We start from the raw sequence: 21,455 nt of genomic DNA on the forward strand, positions 1-21,455 counted from the left end.
TTGTTTCTGTCTATTTCGGTTGTTTTATCACAATTTATCACATGAACTACGTGTTTGCAAATCCCTTCAATGACATGACTTCCAATCCAATTCCATGTACTTTTGTTCCATGCAATTAGATGTACTACACTTTGACTTTTTCTAGAGCACTATATCGTTCTTATTTGTAACGCATATAATACACTGGAAGTGGTAAATAATCAAACGTAAATAACCAAGCCTTCAGAATATAACTCATAACAATATATGGGAGCAATTGTTTGTAGCGGTCTAAAACATGAACTTTGACTAAAACGGAATCACAGTCAAAATAGTTTCATACAATCCTTAGTTCGATCATTATAAAAATAAATAAACATCTAAAACTTTGCCGCATTAAATTAGAGAAACGTTTCTCTTCACTAAGATTTATTTACAGCATTAGATATCGTGTCAAGCGGATTTAATAAGGAAACTTAAGATAACTTGTTAATATCCTATTAATGTACAATGTATGAAGACTTTTTTTTGCAAAACAACTTTTATATTTACACAAGAACATAAATTATTTTTTCTTAGTTGATGTCCGAGTTGAGGGCCTTGAGGATTGCTGGGAAGCTGTTCTTGGAGGTTGAGGTGAATGCGCCTGCGCAGTAGACGCCTGAGAAGTGGGCCTTTTTGACATGCTACTGCTGACCGGTCTGTCCGCGGGCGTTTGAGACTCTGTTGGTGTTAAAGCACTTGCGCGAGAGGCGGTCCGTTCGAGGGCTCGGATTTTCTCCAGAGCTTGTTTGAGATCGGTTTCCGCTTGAATTGCCCTCTCTTCTGCAGCTTGAGCGCGCTCCTCTGTCTCGCTGTGAAAAGACGTAAACAAGGACAATCAGAAAATGTAACCCTCAGTATAATGAATAACCTTTCTATCCAAAATATTGAACTTCTTTGCTAGCCCACCCCTTCCCGCTTGCCACCATTTTTTTATCTGGAGTACACAGAGTTTCCCAATAATTATAATAAAGAGACTATTTTACGTTGTGCAAATATCAATTGAAACAATACAATTACATATACAAACACAGAGGCTCGACTGAGCGAGCGGGCGCGTTAGAATAAAAGAAACCGTCGTGACTATTATGACGCAATTTGAATCTTCTGGACAGTCCCATCCAAACAATTCTTGCTGCAATAAGCTGCTGCGAAAAACTTGAATGAATCTTTTTTTTCTGCTGTAAGACGATCGTCGAAAGAAAATCATCAAGATCCTACGGTAGTTACAAGCAGAAGCCGAGACACGCTTACTTTTAAGGCCACAAATCATGAAACCAAGAACACGGAAGTATTACTGATATTCAATTCGAAACTCAATTCATTTAGCACAATTGTCAATGGGAGAGAACCTACAGTAGCTGAGACTGAAGTCTTTCAACAGCTGCCAGAGCCTCTAGGGCCTTCTTAGTGTCTGGTGACGGAGAGCGGGCTGGAGACAAAATCGAAACAACATGATCATCAAAAACATTCCACTTTCTCCTAAACAACGCCAAATCTAAACATCAGAATTGTTCAATCTCATTATCAAGGACCCATTAACCGATTCAAGCGCGCGCTCGCGCGCGTTGCTAAGGAGGTGAAATTTCACTTCCGGTCACTTACGTCAACGGAAAATAAAAACAACTCAAAAACTTACAAATTCGCAAACATTTTAGATGAATTCTCTGTGTTTCGCAAAATGCAAAGTAAAAAAAGTACAAGCAAAGACAAAATAAGAGAAAGACAGAAAAACAAGAGCAATAGAAAGAGAAAAACTAACTCCGTGTAGCTTTGTTCGATCTCACCGAAGTGCACTGGTAGTGTAAATTGCGCACGCGCTGATAGGGTAACTTCCAATCGATATCGGGCGCACTTCCGGTTTCTTTAAATGCTAAAGGAAACGCGGTTTTTCATTAAATCCAGCCTTTTTCGACGAATTTCGATTAAAGCCAACGTTGGCAACATAGCTATGCATTCCTTTTTCGAAATCATGCATTTTTCAGAAAATTACGAATTTTTCAATATTTTGAAATGCTCTCAAAATCTGACCTTTTAGAAATGAAGCAAAATCGATGCATAGCGCAATGAGGATTTAAATTAAAATATTAAATCAATGAAAAAAATCCCGAGAAAGTAATTTGCCTGGGAGCCTCTGCATTTTTTCTGTATTAGTCACACGACCATGGGCGTGGCCTGATGACGTCATCACTAGTGTTACTGGTCATGAAAAAGTTGAAACACATGAAATAACTCTGAACTAACTAAAAATGAGGAGGTTAGATGATACTAAATTTTCCTTAGCAACGGCTCGAAAAGATCGGTTAATGGGCCCTTAAAGGGATTAAGAAATTTATAATGCTTGCTTGAGGTAGACTTTCTAAAAGTGCGTCTTTGTCGCTCGAAGATTGACCTCTGGCTTTGCTCGAGGGAGACAAAAGAAAAGGTCGACTTGTGGAGAGTCTATAGCTTGGGGGGAAACTAGACGAAACGGCCTTTTGAAAAAACTATACTGTTTTGATTCACGAAAACCATACAAATCGTATGTGTGTGAAATAAATGTCCAACTCACCAGGTTGCTGGCCTTCGCCTTCTGGCACAGCAAGCAGTTCCAACTCCTGCAAAAAAGGGGTAACTTAGTTTATTTCAACAACACAGAAGGGTAAAGTTTCGTCACGTCCAAGCATCTATTTTAAGAATGTACCATCAAATCAGCTCCGTTGTGTGTACTTGTTTCCGTCGATATCGCTGTTGCGCCTGACAACAGAACGGGTGCAAAACCTCCATGTACGGGAATATCAAGGTAAAAGAAGATAGGAAGCAAACGAAGCCACTCAGTTTATCAGCCTAACGTATGTAGCACGCTAGTAGAGTGATAAGTAACTGGGTGAGTGAGTGATACGTCTCTTTTGATGGCAAAACATGGATTAAGACTGTTTGCACACACAAAAAAGTACGTATACAGTCTGTAATACACTGATGACCACGAGGAAATACCAGCGGAATCCCGATTTTGCGAACCCTCAAGGGAAACGAAAATTGGTTCGCAAAATGGGATAGTTCGAGAAATCGGGGGTAAAATTACAGTGTTCGACTAAGGAGAGAGAAACGACTTTTGGTTCGAGTTCTCGGGAGGTTAGAGAAAATGAGCGTTCGAGAAATCGAGGATTCTGCTGTAGAATAGCGAGGGCGTTCAGTTAGTCGTTTCGTTAGTGTTTCTGTTACTGTTCTCATTGTTTCTGTAAAGCGATCATCACCGGCTAAACGCCCTCATGATTCATTATTGAATATACAACATAATCTATTCAACGTTTTGTCAGCTAACCAACCTTATCAGCAGGGAGCTCTTCCAAGGACTTGGTCCTAATATTATCATCATGTCCTAGCACATGCATCCGGGAGTCGTCTTCTTCTTGGTCTCCCTTTTCCATCTCAGGAACTCCTTCAGGGTCCTTTGCAGACTCCTCTTCTGTTTTTTCAAGGCTCGTTTCCACAGCAGCTGCGTTTACATCAGGAGGCTGGGCAGCTGGCACAGAAGCATCTTCTTTCGCAGGCTCCTCTTGCACTTCAATAGTAGTTCCTTTTGTGTCGGCCTCTTGTTGTTCGCCCGTTGGTGTGCGGTCTCTTTCGTCAGCCTTTTCAGCCTGTTTGGCATCACCATCTTGCGACTTCATAAGAAATAAGCAGAGTCATTTTACTATTAAGACACAATCAATGACGCGAGTCGTCGGAAGCTACCTTTTTCTCAACAAGGTGTCAGATAGCGAGATGCGATTGCTATCTTTCAGGAGAATGAAATAATAAAGAGAGAAACAACAATGTACTGCTAATGTTCCAGATAGAAAAACTTCGTGATGTATAGATCGAAATACATGTGTACATTCCAAAAAGATCAAAGGTTAGATGAAAAATAATCCTTACCTCCACCACTGTAGTTTTAGAATCCGTAGACCCCACCCTATCAGTCCCTTTCTTGACGCCGGCAGAAGCGTCCTCAAAAACAAAGTCGTCGCCCATGACGTCCTGAATAAGCAGGCGTGCCGTGCGTATCCAACCCTCACATTCCACAGTCAGTCGCTTGAGGTCTTTGAAGTCCATATCGGCGTGTTCATCGCCTTGATCTCGCCGTTCCTAACGGGGAAAATAATCATATAGAATTGGATCACGGCTTAGCCAATGCGGAGGACGCGCATCCCTTATTCAGGAGCGATTGGGTTAGTCGTGAACGATTAAGTGAGTAATACACACAAATTGAGTTAGCGAGTGAACGACGTGATTCAATGCAATAAACTCACTTGTCACTGTAAAATGAGATCACGATGAGATGACAAATTTAGTTGCTTAGTTCCAAGCCCCCGAGTGAGGGATAGGGCCGGAAGATTTAGTACAGGGAGCCTAAGGTCTCAAGACACACGACGAAAATCCAATAGATGACACAACATGAACACTTCAAATGTTGAACAGGCTTTTTTGTATAAGCCTACTTTCCAACACAACTTGCGGAGTTTGATTGGGACCTTTAAGTTCGCCTGCCATATCTTTACAAAAAACTCGCGGGCAACTTTTACTTCGGCGATAAAAAGCGCCCCCAAATGAGCCGCATTAGGACTAAATGAAGAGGTTAGTTAACGGGCGTAATTCGCTTACCTGCATCAAATCAATCACCAAATCAGAGCAGCATTTTGTCAAAAGAACGGAAAACTTTCTCAGCTCTGCAAACAGTGTCTGCGCTCTGTTACATATTTCCTCGGGAATAGCTTGCAGGAGGATTTCTCCCCCTCCTAAGGATGCGTCCACTTCCTGATCGTCCGTCTGTTTGTTAATCTCTTCTAGTTCCTTGTCCCCCATGTCCGGCGTCAGACGAAGAAGAACCGTAATCATCCACCGAATCATGGCGCTGTGCAGCTGCGTGACCTGGACATAAACATTATGATTAACTAAGTAACTTCCAGTTGACCCCGACAGCGGAAGTTTACCACGCGGCGCTAGCAGAGTTAAACCCAAACACAAGCAATCAGAATGCTTGCGTAATTGAAATTTGCAATTTCTATTAAAAAAAAAATTTCGATTCCCCTTTCTCAAAAGGTTTCTTAAACATGGTGCAGTGTTGAGCTTTGTAACTGTAGTAGTTCCGGGCTGTTCTTCTTTCTGCGATAGTCTCTTTTGTTCCCATGTGCTGTAGATTAACGCGAATAAAAATATTATCTGTGAACCACAGACAAAATATATTTGTCCTTGTGATCACTTTGTAATTACTTACTCTTTCGACAACCTTGGCGTCCTCGTTGTCAATACTGTTTGTAGTCGCCGACAGCCATTTAACAGTGTTTTTAAACACTTCTTCCACGTTTACCGGGTTCTCTTCCTCGCCGCTCAAGCGAGCACCATCCTTCTGCGTAGAGCCAATCAGAATCAGCGTTTCAGTCAAGTGATCAGCCCACTCTTCGCTAACCTGATCCGATATTCGTATCCAGTCCGAGTCGAGCAGCATTTCGCCGCCATTCAGAACAGTATTTAGTTTGTTTCCCCTAAAGAAAAAAAAAAATTTTATAAACTACTGAGCAATTGAAAGGAAAACTAGTATAGAGACTGCCAAATGCTCACATTCAACAAGAAACCAATCACGGGCTATTTTACTTACCATGTCTCTATAGGATTCACCAGATCAATAATTCCTTTTGCCACTCCGTTTTCACCGATAACTCGCACATGATATTGCTGATGTAAGCGATCTACTTCTTGATTTAACTGCAACATGATTTCATGCTGAGGCCATCTTGTTCCGTCGTCTGCTTGGTGACGGCTGAACACCTGAATAACGCCACAAAAGGGACGATTGAAATGACACAGGATCAAAATAGGCAACAGCCTTCAACGAAGTAAAATGTAAGTTACGAATCCAGAACAGTCATTCAAGGGGCCTTACCACCCTTTTCGTAGAAAACTGACAAACCCAGAGGACCGAAAATCCCCAACACTACTTTTAAGCAAGAACATTCCCACATTCAAGCTCCCCTCACCCCAACTTTGAGCACATTTCTTATGCTCCAGGTTCTATGAATCCTTAGTCTAGGAATACTAAAATTATTATGTGACTCAACAGTCGTGTTTTGTGTAAAAAGTCCTTTACTCGGCCCTGACAACTGACGCTGTGGTTGGTTTTCCTCGAAATTCAAACCAGACCTATAATGACGTTGGAATTGTTTCTGCATTGGTATATTGGTGTGTATTTTTGATATTATTTTGTTCTGTCTTCCCTTACTAACTATATCTGAAGGAGAACTAGAATAGGAAGCTGTATATGAGCTGTTAAAAAAAAGTCCCATATATCAGCTGTTAAAAAATGTCCCAGATATCCATTTTTCCATGTCTGCATTCTTTGACTACGAGGTGTCTTATCATCCACATGTACAATGATGTATCCTTAACACAGTTTTGTTGTTGTTGTTGTTGTTGTTGTTTACCTTAAGCGCCACATCAGTCCATCCATCCACCTGCCTGTTCATCTGATACAGTTCGTCTTCACGTGATAGTAGTGTTTCTCCAGTAAAGTGTTCAGCTTCCTGGTTCAATGTCTCTTCCCAGGATTTTAAATCTTCAAACAAACTCTTGATAAACTGCTCGTCGGGTGGTCGCACGCTGCCATCATCGTAACTACATCACAGCCGCAGACAGAAGGCAGATTACAATCTTTATTCTCTAATGTCTATAATGAACTTAACGCTCTTGGTTTTATCATGTTTTCGTGAATTATAACAGAGTTTTATTTTTTGTTCGTTTCTTTGTTTCTTTGTTTCTTTGCTTGTTTTGTTTTTTGTTTCTCCTTTCAAGGTAGTGTTGTTTTTATATCTTATTATCTCTTTCTCTGAAAGTTTATCGTTTTAGATATCAACATACATGATTTACTTTGATTGTTAAAATACCTATTAGGGTCATATTATATAACTATTCGTTAACCTATACGTATGAAATCTTACGCGCTTACTTCACAACTTTTTGAAACTCCTTTTTCCATCTTTGAAGTTGAGTAATTAATCTTTTAAGCTGTAAAGAAACAACACAACTGGTGACTATTCTTTCCCTTACTTTCATATTTTACATGCAAGATGGCACCAAGCATAGGCTTCTTTACCAGTTTTCTAACATAGCGCAACTTTCTAATAACGTTCCTAACAGGGGGTGGGGGGGGGGGGGGGGCACAAGGAGATCAACTTTGGATTAAGGATAGTTTTCTGTCTCCTAAGGTCAGATGACGTAATCTCATGATGACAAACTGACATGTTGCTCCTGGTGTCTATGAGAGATTGCTCGTATACGAAGTTATAATTAGCTCATAAAAACAGCTGACTCAGTAAGAATTATGTTTCAGACTTCGGTATTAGAAATTTTGTCATTATCTCTGCACCACTAACTATACACGCTAAATAAAGTAACAAACTAACCCTGTGAGTCATTTCCTCCTCTGAAGAAACAAGCCTTTTGTTAAACTTTTCAGAAAGTTCTCTCCACTTTTGTACATGGTTTGTTAAACTTTCGAGCTAGAAACAAAAAGACAAAAACAGGGGATTTACACATTGGTAACACGATCTTGAAAAGAAATAATCAGTCTTGGGCGAAGGAGACACTATCGTGTTATGGGAAGTTAAACACATAGCCTAGGAAGGTCTAACGAGGACATAATTCTAATTTCCAGAAGAGGAAAACAATCAACGATGGTTTCTTCATGGCTGAAAAAAGCCAGAATTCTCAGACCAAAACATTACTTGTAATCAGGCTCTACGGCGGAGCTAGACTACGAGTAGTCACTCTCTCACCTAGTCCGTCGCGCGTGACGCGAAAAAAGAACCACCAGAAAAAAAATGACCGCGCGAAATCCCGAGTGCAAGAAGCGCGCACTTCTCCCCCCCCCAGGCATTTGCGCGGCCATTTTTTTCTCTAGGTTCCCTTTTGCGTCACGTACGACGGACGGAGCGAGAGAGGGACTACTCGTGGTCTAAGGCGGAACTGAGGAGTTAGGGTATTTACGGCGCACCTCTACAAGGCCTCCGTCCAGTATTCAAGCTGTTGTTAATCAATACTCGGTTCAACGAACCTGTATGCTGTCCTTTTCACTGAGAAAAATAGCAAAATGTCGGCTTAATTTGGCCCACGCTTTCTCACAAAGATGTAATTTCTTGGCAGTGTTAAGCGAGTGTTTGTCTGTGACCTTCAGTGATAGGGTATATGCTGCACTGCTCCACAAGTCACGTTCTTCGGTCAGTTTACCTGTGTAGTAAAAAACGAGATTGAATACCATTGAAATAGGGTAACAAGCATGCATGTATTAAGATTACGCCATTAAAAAAGCGAGCACTCAGTAACTTTCGGATACATAAACACGGCTAAATAATTGTTAACTGTGTTTACACTGACGTTGGTAAGAAAAAACACTTCCGAGTCTTACGCTTCTTGTTCAGTAGCATGCAACTGAGATGTTTTTAAAAGGGACCGCTTACAGTCCACTGTGACTATTTTATTTACAGTTTTACGACATTCGATGGTAACCTATTGTACGACTTTACTCCATATGCCGTTAAGAGATGTTACTTTACCTAACACTTGTGTCTCGAGCGTTTTTCAAGTTGAGTATCGTAAAACCAAAACCAAAGTAATCACTCTAGCCAATCAAAAAGGACAGAGACAATACAGTGAACCAATCAAAACTCGAAGTAATTACATGTAGCAGACGCGGAGCGCGGGAAATCGTATGCAAATGTGTGGACGTGTGAAAAATTGCTGCAAGTTTTCACGCCAATCGTGTAGCGTAGTAAGGGCAAAACCGATTACTGTTCAGCACTCAAATGAAAACAACCTGCTCTAATATGATCTGTATTGTGTCTTAATAATTGTTATACAGCACAACAATTCACATTTCACTTACCAACAAGGCCTTCTAGTCGTTTCCTTTGCAACTCGTACAAGTCGTGGTATTCTGATATCAAACTGGAAGTAAAAAATTGGAACGACTTTGTAAAGCGATAATCATAAATTTTGAGCAGCAGCTCTGTACATGTATCGTATCTGCCTTTAGATGGTCGCCTTTTTGAGAAAGCTAAGACGTCTTCCATAAACAGGCCGCGCTTTGCCCGTGAAAATGTTTCTTGTGGTGATTATAATTGCCGCATAAGGTTACTTATTTGAGCTATATTTCCAGCCGTGTTTCGGTACCCTAGGCAGGAAGCTCAGCTCTTTTTTTGGTGACTCTTCATACATACATACATACATACATACATACATACATACATACATACATACATACATACATACATACATACATACATACATACATACATACATACATACATACATACATACATACATACATACATACATACATACATACATACATACATACATACATACATACATACATACATACATACATACATACATACATACATACATACATACATACATACATACATACATACATACATACATACATACATACATACATACATACATACATACATACATACATACATACATACATACATACATACATACATACATACATACATACATACATACATACATACATACATACATACATACATACATACATACATACATACATACATACATACATACATACATACATACATACATACATACATACATACATACATACATACATACATACATACATACATACATACATACATACATACATACATACATACATACATACATACATACATACATACATACATACATACATACATACATACATACATACATACATACATACATACATACATACATACATACATACATACATACATACATACATACATACATACATACATACATACATACATACATACATACATACATACATACATACATACATACATACATACATACATACATACATACATACATACATACATACATACATACATACATACATACATACATACATACATACATACATACATACATACATACATACATACATACATACATACATACATACATACATACATACATACATACATACATACATACATACATACATACATACATACATACATACATACATACATACATACATACATACATACATACATACATACATACATAAACTTTATTTGAGTGTCGGAGTATTTAGCTTAAGATAACTAATTGGGGACACTAACATAAATATAAATATAAAATATAAAATACTAATATTATATAAAATATATAGGTAGTTAATAATTAAAAATATGTTTTATAGGTCTAATTAGTTAAAAAATAAGTTCAAGATTACATAAGTTGGTTGTATTATTATTATGTTGAGCAAGCATAGCAGCTGCATCTTCCGTCCAACACATCTGTTAGGTTAATGGCCCGAACTGCTTTTTTAAATTCACGAAGGCTTGCTTTGTTTCGAAGGTCTTTGTCTACTTTTCCCCAGAGATAGGGTCCTAAATATCTTATGCTATGTTTACCACAGTTTACAGTGTTAAATCTAGGTATAGGAAAATCGCTACTACGCAAATCATAATTCTTAAATTGCTTGTAAAATATGTCACAAATGTGTTTAGGTGCCAGTAAATTTTTAACCTTGTACATTATATCAGTATGTCTTGTAGGCGTCTACTTACTAAACTAGGCAGCTTTGCCTTACTTAATAGTTCATCATAATCTGCCGTCTTGCTATTGTATACTGCACGTAGTGCCCGCTCGTGCACCCTTTCTAGTTTTCTAGTATCAGATGCTTTACAGAAATGCCACACTGTATGACAATACGTGAGATTGGGTAGAATTGCCGCTTTGTATAGTTGGAGCTTGGCTTCTGTAGGGATCATCTTTCCAAGGCGTACTAAGACACTAACTTTCTTGCTTGCCTGTTTACATATATCACTTACATGTTTACTGAATTTAAGCTTATCATCCAATGTAACCCCGAGCAATTTGAGGGCTGGGGTAGACTTGATGGTATATCCATCAATGTTTACATTTATGAAATGGTCGCTGTTTTTCCCTCTATTTATCAACATTGCATTGTACTTGTCATAGTTTCCCTTCAGGAAATTGTCCCCATACCATCTAGATATTGTTTGTCCCTCATCATTTGTGAATTTGTGCGGACGAGTGAAAATAACACAAAATACTCTGAATGTTTGTGCTCTTGATGGCCGGGCTTGTGTGGTTTCTTCCCATCTGTTTCTCAGTTCGATTCAGTTGACAGAAATGCAGCCGTTTCTGTTAAGAGCAATCTTTGTTCCACCCTTACAGACGTGAACTTACAGTGAAAAAAGGGCAACAATTTGTTTGGAGTTGAACAATACGGAAATTCTAAGGACACAGACATTTACCAAAGATCCATAAAAATTACCACGAGCCATGGAGTTCAGTTACGTTTCATACAACCGATGGGATAAAATTTAACGTTGCATTACTCGTGGAAGTATATGGAGCTCACCTTGCATTCTTTTCAGATTCTTCAAGGGCTTCTTGAAGCTTAAAGGGAAGAAAAGAAAGAAAAAATGAAAGTATGCATTAACCAGATAAAATACTTAGAAAGTAACTCGTTTGGCGAACACGAGGTTTGAAAGATATCTATAGAAATGCATATACAACATAATGCTTTGAAAAAACGTAAAATCGCAAAACCTTTTTGGAAGAGCAAATTGTATATCAATTAAACATGACAACCGAGACTGACAAAAGAATTCACCCATGTTACATTTATTAAGTGCTCCTCGACGCAGTGGAACACCAGGTTGCGAAAATATTAATCAGCTATTTCTTTCTTTTTCTTATTTTTCAGAAAACGAAGGCATGCTGATGTAGAACACAACATGTTCAGTGGGAGGGCGAGTACTCTTTTTCTAATTGGCTTGAAAATGGTTCCTCTGGAAAGACCTGGGAGTGTTTTTAAAGGAATTATGAAAGGAACAAAGTTTAAATCTCCTACAACTTGTAGTAGACCTGAATCACATGGCAGCCATATTACCTCATCTTGGGCGTATCTAGCCTGCTGAGTAACCTCTCGATCGTGAGCTTTAACTGAAGCAAGTTCACTGTTGAAAAACACAGGTATGATATACAGTCTCAAAATTAACGTAAACCTAAAATTACTTCAACGTTAGGAATAAGCTTGAAGCAAATTTATCACGTTATACCATTTACCCGGGGACATGTATGTAGTACTAACTGTTAACATAGCCTTTTCTGTGGAAAAGACATAGCAATGGAACAAATATCGAAAGTTATTTGTGTTCAATAATATTACAGTAACAAGCACATATAACAAAGATACAAACCTGGTCAAAGAGCTAATGGATGCCTTAAATCGCACAAGTTCTTCTGTTAGCCTCCTGTACAGAAAAATCAGTGTAGATCAGTACATCACAGATGGCTTCATAATAATAATTTAAAGTATCACTAAATTATAGAACTACATTCTATTTGTAAGGTATTAATTATACGGAAAGAAAACATGCCAGCCCAAAGTTAAAATGCACCTAACATGTCTATAAGTTAGCAAGAATCTTAAATTCGATTATTAAATACTTTAACTCTGTATGTTAAGGAATGATCCCTGTATGTACAGTGTATCTGCAAACCAATCTACAGATTTAAATAGTTTCTATCTCGAATGCCGTAGCACAAATTCGTACCTGTCTAAGGCCCTCTGAGCAATTACTTCCTGGTGAAGGCTGCAATGTAAAGATGTACATAAATGTTTCAGATTTTGATGCACACTTATTTAAAAGTATTGTCCCTGCAAGTACGTTTTTTGCAGTGCTATTAGTCGTTGTACATTAAATTTGCAGTAACCAGTTAACAAAGATGGTAATGGTCTCACTGTATTGAATAAATTTTGGAAGTAATAAAAGGCCTAACAATTAGTCAAAACACGTCTTTTCGTCAATAATAGAGATCATCTTTTAAAGTTCCTGATTTCAGATTTCTCCGCAAATCTTAAAATTGTTAAGTAGCGTATACGTTTGTGAAGAGTGCTAAAGAAACTGACTGTTTGTTTGTGGGCGGCTTTCTGCAGATTGTCTGAAGACAGTCTGGCCAGAACTTACAGATAAAGTTATATAAAGATTTCCACGCTAGGATCTCCAGTAAATACGTAAACGCCCCTTGAAATAATATGCCAAATCATGACTTCACACTGCGGTCATAAAAGCACGACAATCACTGGCAAACACTCTTGATCTGGGGTCTCCTCACAAGTACAGTGCAGTGCTTCTGTAAACAGACTTTCCTCAAACCAGCTGATACGTTATTAATAGAAAATTATCTCTCAAAAATTCTTGTATAGGTACATGTAATCGTATGAATGCAAGCACAACAAGGATTATTAAGGATTTACAATGCGAGTGATGTCTGAAACTTCTCTCAAAGTAGCACAAACCTTTAGGCAAGTAGCTGTGAGTGTAATTTGAAAGGACTTTCAAATATCATTTATAGTGTAAATCCTTAATTGCATGAGATTTCATAGGACTACTTTTTTATTATACCATGGAGAAAATTACAGAACACACAGTCACTGTGCTAATTTGTACCGCAGGACTTGCAAATTAAAAATAAACGATAAATTGGCCTGCTGTCAGCCAATCCATTGAAGTAATAGTCCAGTTTCGAATTCGCCATGACCACTGATTAAACGCACTGATAACGCATTTGCACAGGGTTAGCCTCGACCTGAAGTAAAATAATCACAAATTCCAGCAAGATGATGACCTGTTTACAGTTCTGTGTATTGTTTAATTTTCAAATTTGTGGCACCTTCCCGCCAGTATTTGTAAATATTTTTTTTTAGGTTGAGGCTAACCCTGTGCAAATGTGTTGTCACTGCTTTTAATCAGCGGTCATGGTGAATTCGAAACTGGACTATTTGCTCAGTCAAAAAATACATTAATTAATTAATTCCCTCTCTATCCATTTGCAGTTTCAAACATTGTCAAAAAATCTACCTTTTAACTTGTCTGGGAATGCGGTCTAAAAGATCTGCATAGCGCTTTCTCAAATTTGCTAACAATTCTCCTCTCTCAGCACATTCAACAGTTACCTAAAAACCAAGGAGACATGTGCAGTCCTCATATACATGCTGGTAGAATTTAACAGTTTCTTTCAAGCTTAGATAAATATATTGACAGTTGACTACCAACATTCCTAGGTACTAATACATGCAATAGTATGATTGCATGCCTGCTCAGAGTCATTTCGTTCTTCTTTAATAGTCATAAGCTAGTAAACAAAGTAAGTACATGGCAACTGCATCCCCAAAATAGAAAGTTGGTAGTCCATGAACAGATTATAGCATGATACAAAGTAAATACTATATATTGTCACATATTTATATGTACATGTATGTTGTTGGTTGAGCAACTGGTGTAAACACTAACAAGTCCAGATAGTAAGTCTGTTCTACATGTTATTTAAAATCAAATGTACACAAGAGACATGTGCAAACTACATTTTGTTACTGAATTAATTCAAAATAACTTACTTGGCGAATTATCTCATTAAATGCTACATTGTAAATGTTTTGTTCCTTTTTAACCAACTCCAGGAGGTTGTGAATCTGAAACATACAGATTATATAACTTTTAAAAAGGTACAATGTAGCAACTCTATACTGGTTGTGTATTTCAGGCATTCACTGTGAATTACTAGAGGTACGATTACCACCACCACTGGGGGTTTCAATTGGTTTTTCAGCAGATGCCCAAAATTAGAGTACAGCATAGGTGGCTAATGGAATTTCAATTTTTAATAATGTTATTATTTTCAGTGAAAGAAAGCAAATTAAAAGAGATTTTGCTTGAAATAGACAGCAGATTTGATGACTGCCAACTCTTATAAAACCTCCGTTACCACTGCTCCTGCCACGATTAGTGGCACTGCCACTGCCCCTGCCAATGCCAATGTCACTGCCCCACCCACTGCCACTGCCCCTCCCACTGCCACTGCCCCACCCACTGCCACTGCCCCACCCACTGCCACCGCCCCACCCACTGCCACCACCCCACCCACTGCCACTGCCCCACCCACTGCCACCACCCCACCCACTGCCACCACCCCACCCACTGCCACCGCCCCACCCACTGCCACCGCCCCACCCACTGCCACTGCCCCACCCACTGCCACTGCCCCACCCACTGCCACTGCCCTTCCCAGTGCCACTTCCATTGCCACTATCCCTGCTACTGCCATGGCCACTATCAATCATTCTTTTTCTTCATAAATGGAAATGAGCAGCTGAGTCAATGGAAACTAAAAATCGAGAGACAAATTTAAACCTTTTAATAACTCACATGTACATGGTCTGTGAACAACATACCTGGGTTGGACCTGACAGCTCTTTACCCTCATCATCAACACCAGCACGTGCTAGCATGGAATCCATGGCATGCTAAAAATAAAAACAGAGGGAACAATTAAACATAGTTGGCCCGTGGCCAAGTACAATCCAGATATAGCAACAATGAAGCATCAGCAAAATTGATCTTCGTTTAAAATCTTCCACAGTCAGTGTTTCAGAGCCTACAGTGTAATCAGTGAAATGCCCCTAGTCCCTATTATGGCAAAAGTAATTGTTAACAAGATATGAGAAAGCACAATCTCATTTTCAATACCTTTAATTTCAGCACTTCTTGCCTCCCAGTTGGTTTCCTTTAACAGGTCAAATGTCAAAAAGTAATATTTTTTTATATAAATTTTACAACAATCAATTTGTGAATATAATTAAATAACATATATTTCAGCAAATGATAAACTTACATGTAGTTGGATGCAATGTAAACAAGAATAATACTCTGACTTACTATTATACACATACATGTAGATTTGCAGTACCATGCAAAAAAGTTGACCATTTCTTTTGAGTCTCAATTAATATTCTCAACTACAATGTATATGTACTCGAATCTTGTGTTTATGATCCTATTGGACATTGCTATTTAAAATCAAATCATTAGTAATTAAAAAATGGATATCATTTTAACACTAACTTAAATGTTTGGCTGACAGTTCACTCACATTGAAGGAAAAACAGTCAGATGGTCCTCATGGCCCTTCACATAAGTTGTGTATTTGCTGCAATAAAAAAAGAAGTGTTTGCCCATCTTACTTTGCAATGATTTGACTCATCTTAAAAATTCTTACAATTACCTCAAAATTCTCATTAAAAAAAATAAAAGAAACATTAAAAGAAACAATATAAATGTAATCAGTGGGAAGAATTTGATATTCTGATGTTGCCAGGTTGCAAAGAGCTGAATCATTGGTGAGACTTACTTCTATAGCTTGTCAAACTGACTAATGTGGTTCTTTATGCTACCTTTGGTACAATTAGAATGTTCCTTTTTTTTTGATATCCATTATAATATATTTCCATGCACCAGAACAAAGTAAAATAGCTAATTGTACCTAGGGTAAATTAAATACACAACAACCGTACTGCATTTAAATTAATATGTACATTAATTATATGGCTGCATCTCACAAGGACTGGGAACTACCAAATTCATGAATTTGATTGGCTGAAATCGATATTGAAAGCGGTCTAGCTTTTCCCATCTAGACCAGCATCTGGACTGGTTACATTTTGCAGTGAAAAAGTTGCAGACTAAAATACAAAAATATTGACTATTTTCTTCTAACAATATTTATTTATGGAAGTTCCAAAAAGCCTGATGAGAAAGAAAAAATAAAGGGGACAAGCAAACTTTGGCAGAATTAAGTTTGGCTCATCGCCATTCACAAGCAAAATGTCAGCTAGTACAAACCATTTACATTCAATGAATTAAATTGTTCTTGTTCTCTAGTGCCATATAATACACATCTAATTAACTGAGCTTAGTCGGTCTGTATGGGAGAATCGTGACCTCGGTCATGTGTACAGACCTCACTGCATTCGGTCTGTACGCATGGCCTCGGTCAAGATTCTCCCATACTGACCTCCTGCTCAGTTAATTAGAGCTAAGTATGACTTGTTTGAAACTTATCACCCTAACAATATTAGGCCGACCATCTAATAAATAAAACATAGACATACTCTTCCTGAAACTCTAATCCCATGACACCTGGATTCTTGACAATATGGTATTCAGATGGAATAAGGCTGTTAGGAATCTGTGACCCCACTTCCTGTAAGAGAAAACACAGAATTTAGAGTATATTTATTTAAATTAAAGTCAATATGATTGAGATAAGTACAATGCCGCTGATGTACAGTGTATATGAGCAAGCAAGGACAATGTTGAATACTACTAGTGACTGACTGCCAGAAACAACTTGAGAGAGTCAGTAGGAGGAGCCACTACACCTTGATACATGTATGTGCATAATTACATTGGTCTGGAATGCAAAGACCTTTACAGAAATTGGCCACACATACAACTGTATACATGTAGTTAAATGAAGTTAGTACATGTACCACGTAAGACCAAACCTAACATAATCCAACATGCTTTTGTTCACTTAGATGAAAAATGCTTGCTGTTGTTAGTAAGGGAATGTACTGTACTTTCTAACATTTTATTTCACTTAAATCTTCCAGCCTCATTTTACATGTTCTTTCATCAATAAAACTTTACCATGTTGCCCTGGTCAATTTCTCCTTTACTTTTCTCCACAGGTTCCAGTTGTCTGTCTGGTGGTGACGCCTTGTTTTTGTCAGAAGACAGTATAGACAGGGTTTTTCCAGCAGAGTCTAGGGATGTCTTCTCGGGCACAGTGGCATCATACAAAAAAGAAATGTCCCTGTAAATAAAACATTTTTATTTTTTTTATTAAATTAACCTTCATTCACTAAAAGATGCATGATGAGTGTGATAGATCTTTGGGCATATGAAACAGAGCTGTAGCAATAAAGTGATGAATAATATCTGAAACCTAGATCTACATTAACAAAATAATATACATGTATATACTGCATTACATCTATATTATTTTACATGTACAATACAACAATAATGTTAAGTAAATTTTAAAAACATTTTGAATAGAGGAATTAGCCCATTCCAAGGATATATTAAAACTATTTAATTTGTCTCTCTTTAACTAGACCTGCCTTTTAATACCCTCAAAACTGATTTTAGCAACTGTGAAAACATTTTACCCATGACACGAATTTAAGGGGTTTGTGCAATTATGATGCAAAACTACATAAAACCTGCAGTCGTGCAGTCAGTCAGAGGCATGCCTTCACATACATGTAGCTTGCTAGATCGAGTACAAAATCCTGATCATATTCATCTGTATGGAATCCATCAGCTCAAAGTGTCTTGCTAGACTGTTTAGTAACAAGCTGTTCAATGTACCTTAAAGGTGTCTCAAATGTTAACTCCACACATACACATATGGATCATGTGATTACACTTTCTTTGGCACATGCACATTACCTTCCTGCTCCACATACACAAGGGGGCTGCTGTGTAAGGTGTTTGAACTTTTCTCTCCCTTTGGGAAAATTCCAAACATTAGCTGGCCTTCTACGAGCAGGTGGAGTAATCTAAAAATATGAAAGAAATTAAACAGTGATTTTCCAAGGTGAAATGTGACAACTATAGCAAGAATTAAGGGCACTTCTGTAATGACAAACTGTCTCAGTCATATCAAAAAACAGAGTAGAGGATTTAATTCAACTTATTAATTTGACCTTATAAATTTATTTGCAGTCTCTGTTATATCTATATAGTTACATGTATATAATTATTCTGCTGGGAAAACATTGGCTGATCATGATATAGTTTAAGTCAGAATCAGTTTAAGTTAGAATCCTTTGCTTCAATTCTGCAACTAAAGGCAGTTTTTTTGGACAAAAGCAAAATGATCGGCTTTAAATTTTTCATAAATATTATACTTCATGTTGAGAACTGCACAAAATGAAAACAAGATTAGTTTTCACTTGCATGTGAGAATGCCATTAGCCAGCAGCTAGGTCAAGGTATTTAAAAACATGGTGACCTTTTAAGGCCAACACTGTAATCAGAAAATTAGGGCAAAAACTGAGACAAGCAGATGTTTCAACAGAATGGTCAAGACTTACACCTTATCACCTTTTTTGATGGAATCACCTTGAGTTCACACTTGTATTTAATACATATATACTGAAGCTCTTAAACTGGTCAGTGTAAAATACAGACTGCAGCCTGCAGACTGTGAACTGGGTGTAAAATGTAGAGTGTAGGTTAAGGTAGGTAAAGTCTGCATACGAGCCAAGTGGCCCACCAGGCCGGAGCTTATCCCAGTTTCTGTAGTATGAGGCGACTAGTTAGATCTCTACCACCCCTCCCCCCCCCCCCCCCCCCTTCCTTCCCCCTAGATAGGATGCTAGTCCATTGCAGGGTTATCCCCAACATTTAATTCGCCAGTACCCATCTGTACATGTGGGTGGAGAAAGGCACCATGAGAGTTAAGTGTCTTTCCTATTAACACAACATGATGTCCCCGACCAGAGCTAAAACCCAGACTGCTTGATCTGGAGTGTAGTGCACTTATATGTACATGTACCATGAAGCCACCACACCTCACTGCAGACTGCAAACCAGGGGTAAAATGCAGACTTTTTAACTGACTCATGTTTATTTTACCATTTCCATAACTGAGAGCTAAACATAACAGGGCTACATGTAACCAGAGCATTTTCCAGACTACCTTGTGTAATATTCAGGCTAACTGGGGTGATATTCAGGCTAACTGGAGTGTAGCCTTCCACTAAAACAATTAGTCTGAATAACCCTGTTTACGGTTAGCAATCCATAATGGAAATAATACGATATATAGTTAACAAGACTCTAGTCTGCCGTCTGCATTTTACCCGCAGTCTGCATTTTATCCCTGGTCTGCAGTCTACATGTTACACTTACCGCTTCTAAACACGTTTTAGCGCTACTTATTCTACCAACACTACCCTTACAATACGCTTATAACTATGGCTTACCTCTAGAGGTTTTAGCTTTTTATGTTTCGTTGGCGGTCCTAGCTGTTCCCGTGAAGGCGGAGTGGGATTCTGTGTCAAACTGTTCAAAATGTCATCGGGAATGAAATCATTAATTCCTGTTAGAAACGTTTTATCTCGGTCCAAAATATCGCTTCTACCACCTAAATCAACGATTTCATGTCTTTTTTCCTCCGTATGAGGCTTTCCACCTTCGAGTATTGGCAAAACACACGGTGTACTAGGAGTCTTTGCAAGTTTGTTTTTGGTCCTAGAGGCTCGCGTAGAACTTTCCCCAGGAGAAATGTGCGGTGATTCACTTGGTTTCACCGCTGTGGAGACGCTCATCCCCACAGTTGAAGAGTGAAAAGTATTAGTGAATCAAAATAACGTAAGTAGTTGATGGTCCGAAAAGTTAACACAAGAAAAGGCTTCCAAAATATTTACAAGGTCAAACTCTAAATTGTCATCCGCCATGTTTTTCACTCCTTTGTAATGTCCCATGTTGCCACTGGTTACGACAGGCTCTCTTGTCTCCAAGCCCTCACGACTATCGTGGTCGCGCTCGCGCATTTACGCGCGCGTTATTTTGAGCAATCCGAAAGCAAAACAAAATTTTAAATGTTGCCGACATAATTTTGCAAGAGAATCCAAAAGCTATAAAGCGTGTGTCACAATAAAAGTTACGCATTTATAGAAAAGCCGAGGTTTATCTGTTGGTACTTTTTTTATGTTATTCTGTATTTTTTTTTAGGAATTTTAAACACAAGCAACTTCACGGAAAATTGGCATTGCATTCTCTTCACTTTGTTGACCGTCATTAAGGTAAATAGTTACCCATCTTTCAGCTATAATTGGGAGAGTTTTTTGAGCACAAATCATAAGCATAACGTTGTTAAAATTTGTGAGTAATGTGAACGATCACACATCACACGTGCTTAATTTTTTTTCCCACTTTATATCATCTAATGCAATTTTCTAGGCCATCCACAGTTCACACTATGCCGGATGAATTTAAAAATGGAGGTTTTACTCTGAAAACGAATCGCACTACGCCAGAGGAATTTAAAACCGCAACAATCATCAGTCATTTAGGGTTTTTGTTTGAAAAAAAACTCGCACAGGGAAATCACATGATTATCGTGACTGCATCGTTTACACAAATAAAAGCTCCGTTTTCAAATTCTTTTTCCGTCCACACTAAAACGCAAAGCCGATGTTTTCAAATTCCTCCGATTTGAAGAGCGTTTAAGAAAATCTCTGTTTTCGTGACGGATTAGGGTGGACTATAGGCCTAACCGTAGAAATAAACTCGTTTTCAAATTTTTCCGACCAATTGTGGACGAGGCCTCAGGGTAGGGTCTAGGCGGTGTTGGGGGCGGGGGGATCATGTTTGTCATGGCCCTTCAGTCTGCGTGGGAATGCATTCCAAAACTAGAGTTAGTATGAGTGCGAGACTGAATACCAGTACGACTTTTCAATTCTGATGAATCCGATTGTCTCGTTTGTCAAAAGTCCTGCT

At 38.4% G+C, this 21,455-nt stretch overlaps 1 protein-coding gene across 1 annotated transcript; it reads right to left on the reverse strand.

Annotated features, from left to right (window-relative positions):
• On the reverse strand, positions 1-20,423 carry LOC110055978 (axonemal dynein light chain domain-containing protein 1-like). The gene is made up of 26 exons (XM_089275395.1): positions 19,937-20,423; positions 18,396-18,505; positions 17,589-17,754; positions 17,048-17,139; positions 16,030-16,086; positions 15,627-15,663; positions 15,332-15,403; positions 14,498-14,572; positions 13,962-14,056; positions 12,654-12,692; positions 12,297-12,350; positions 11,987-12,053; positions 11,453-11,490; positions 8,921-8,982; positions 8,093-8,265; positions 7,443-7,538; positions 6,986-7,044; positions 6,465-6,654; positions 5,642-5,811; positions 5,261-5,528; positions 4,648-4,914; positions 3,922-4,131; positions 3,330-3,668; positions 2,573-2,618; positions 1,378-1,453; positions 1-833 (listed from the first exon to the last, which is right to left on the reverse strand). The coding sequence occupies exons 1-26, from the start codon at positions 20,279-20,281 to the stop codon at positions 545-547; spliced, it is 3,492 nt and encodes a 1,163-aa protein (XP_089131521.1). The 5' UTR covers positions 20,282-20,423; the 3' UTR covers positions 1-544.
• Between the last annotated feature and the right edge of the window lie 1,032 nt (positions 20,424-21,455).

The sequence above is a fragment of the Orbicella faveolata genome, unplaced genomic scaffold (genome assembly GCF_042242905.1).
Source record: "Orbicella faveolata isolate gen_17 unplaced genomic scaffold, um_ofav_v1 contig_36, whole genome shotgun sequence".
Taxonomy (NCBI): Eukaryota; Metazoa; Cnidaria; class Anthozoa; order Scleractinia; family Merulinidae; genus Orbicella; species Orbicella faveolata.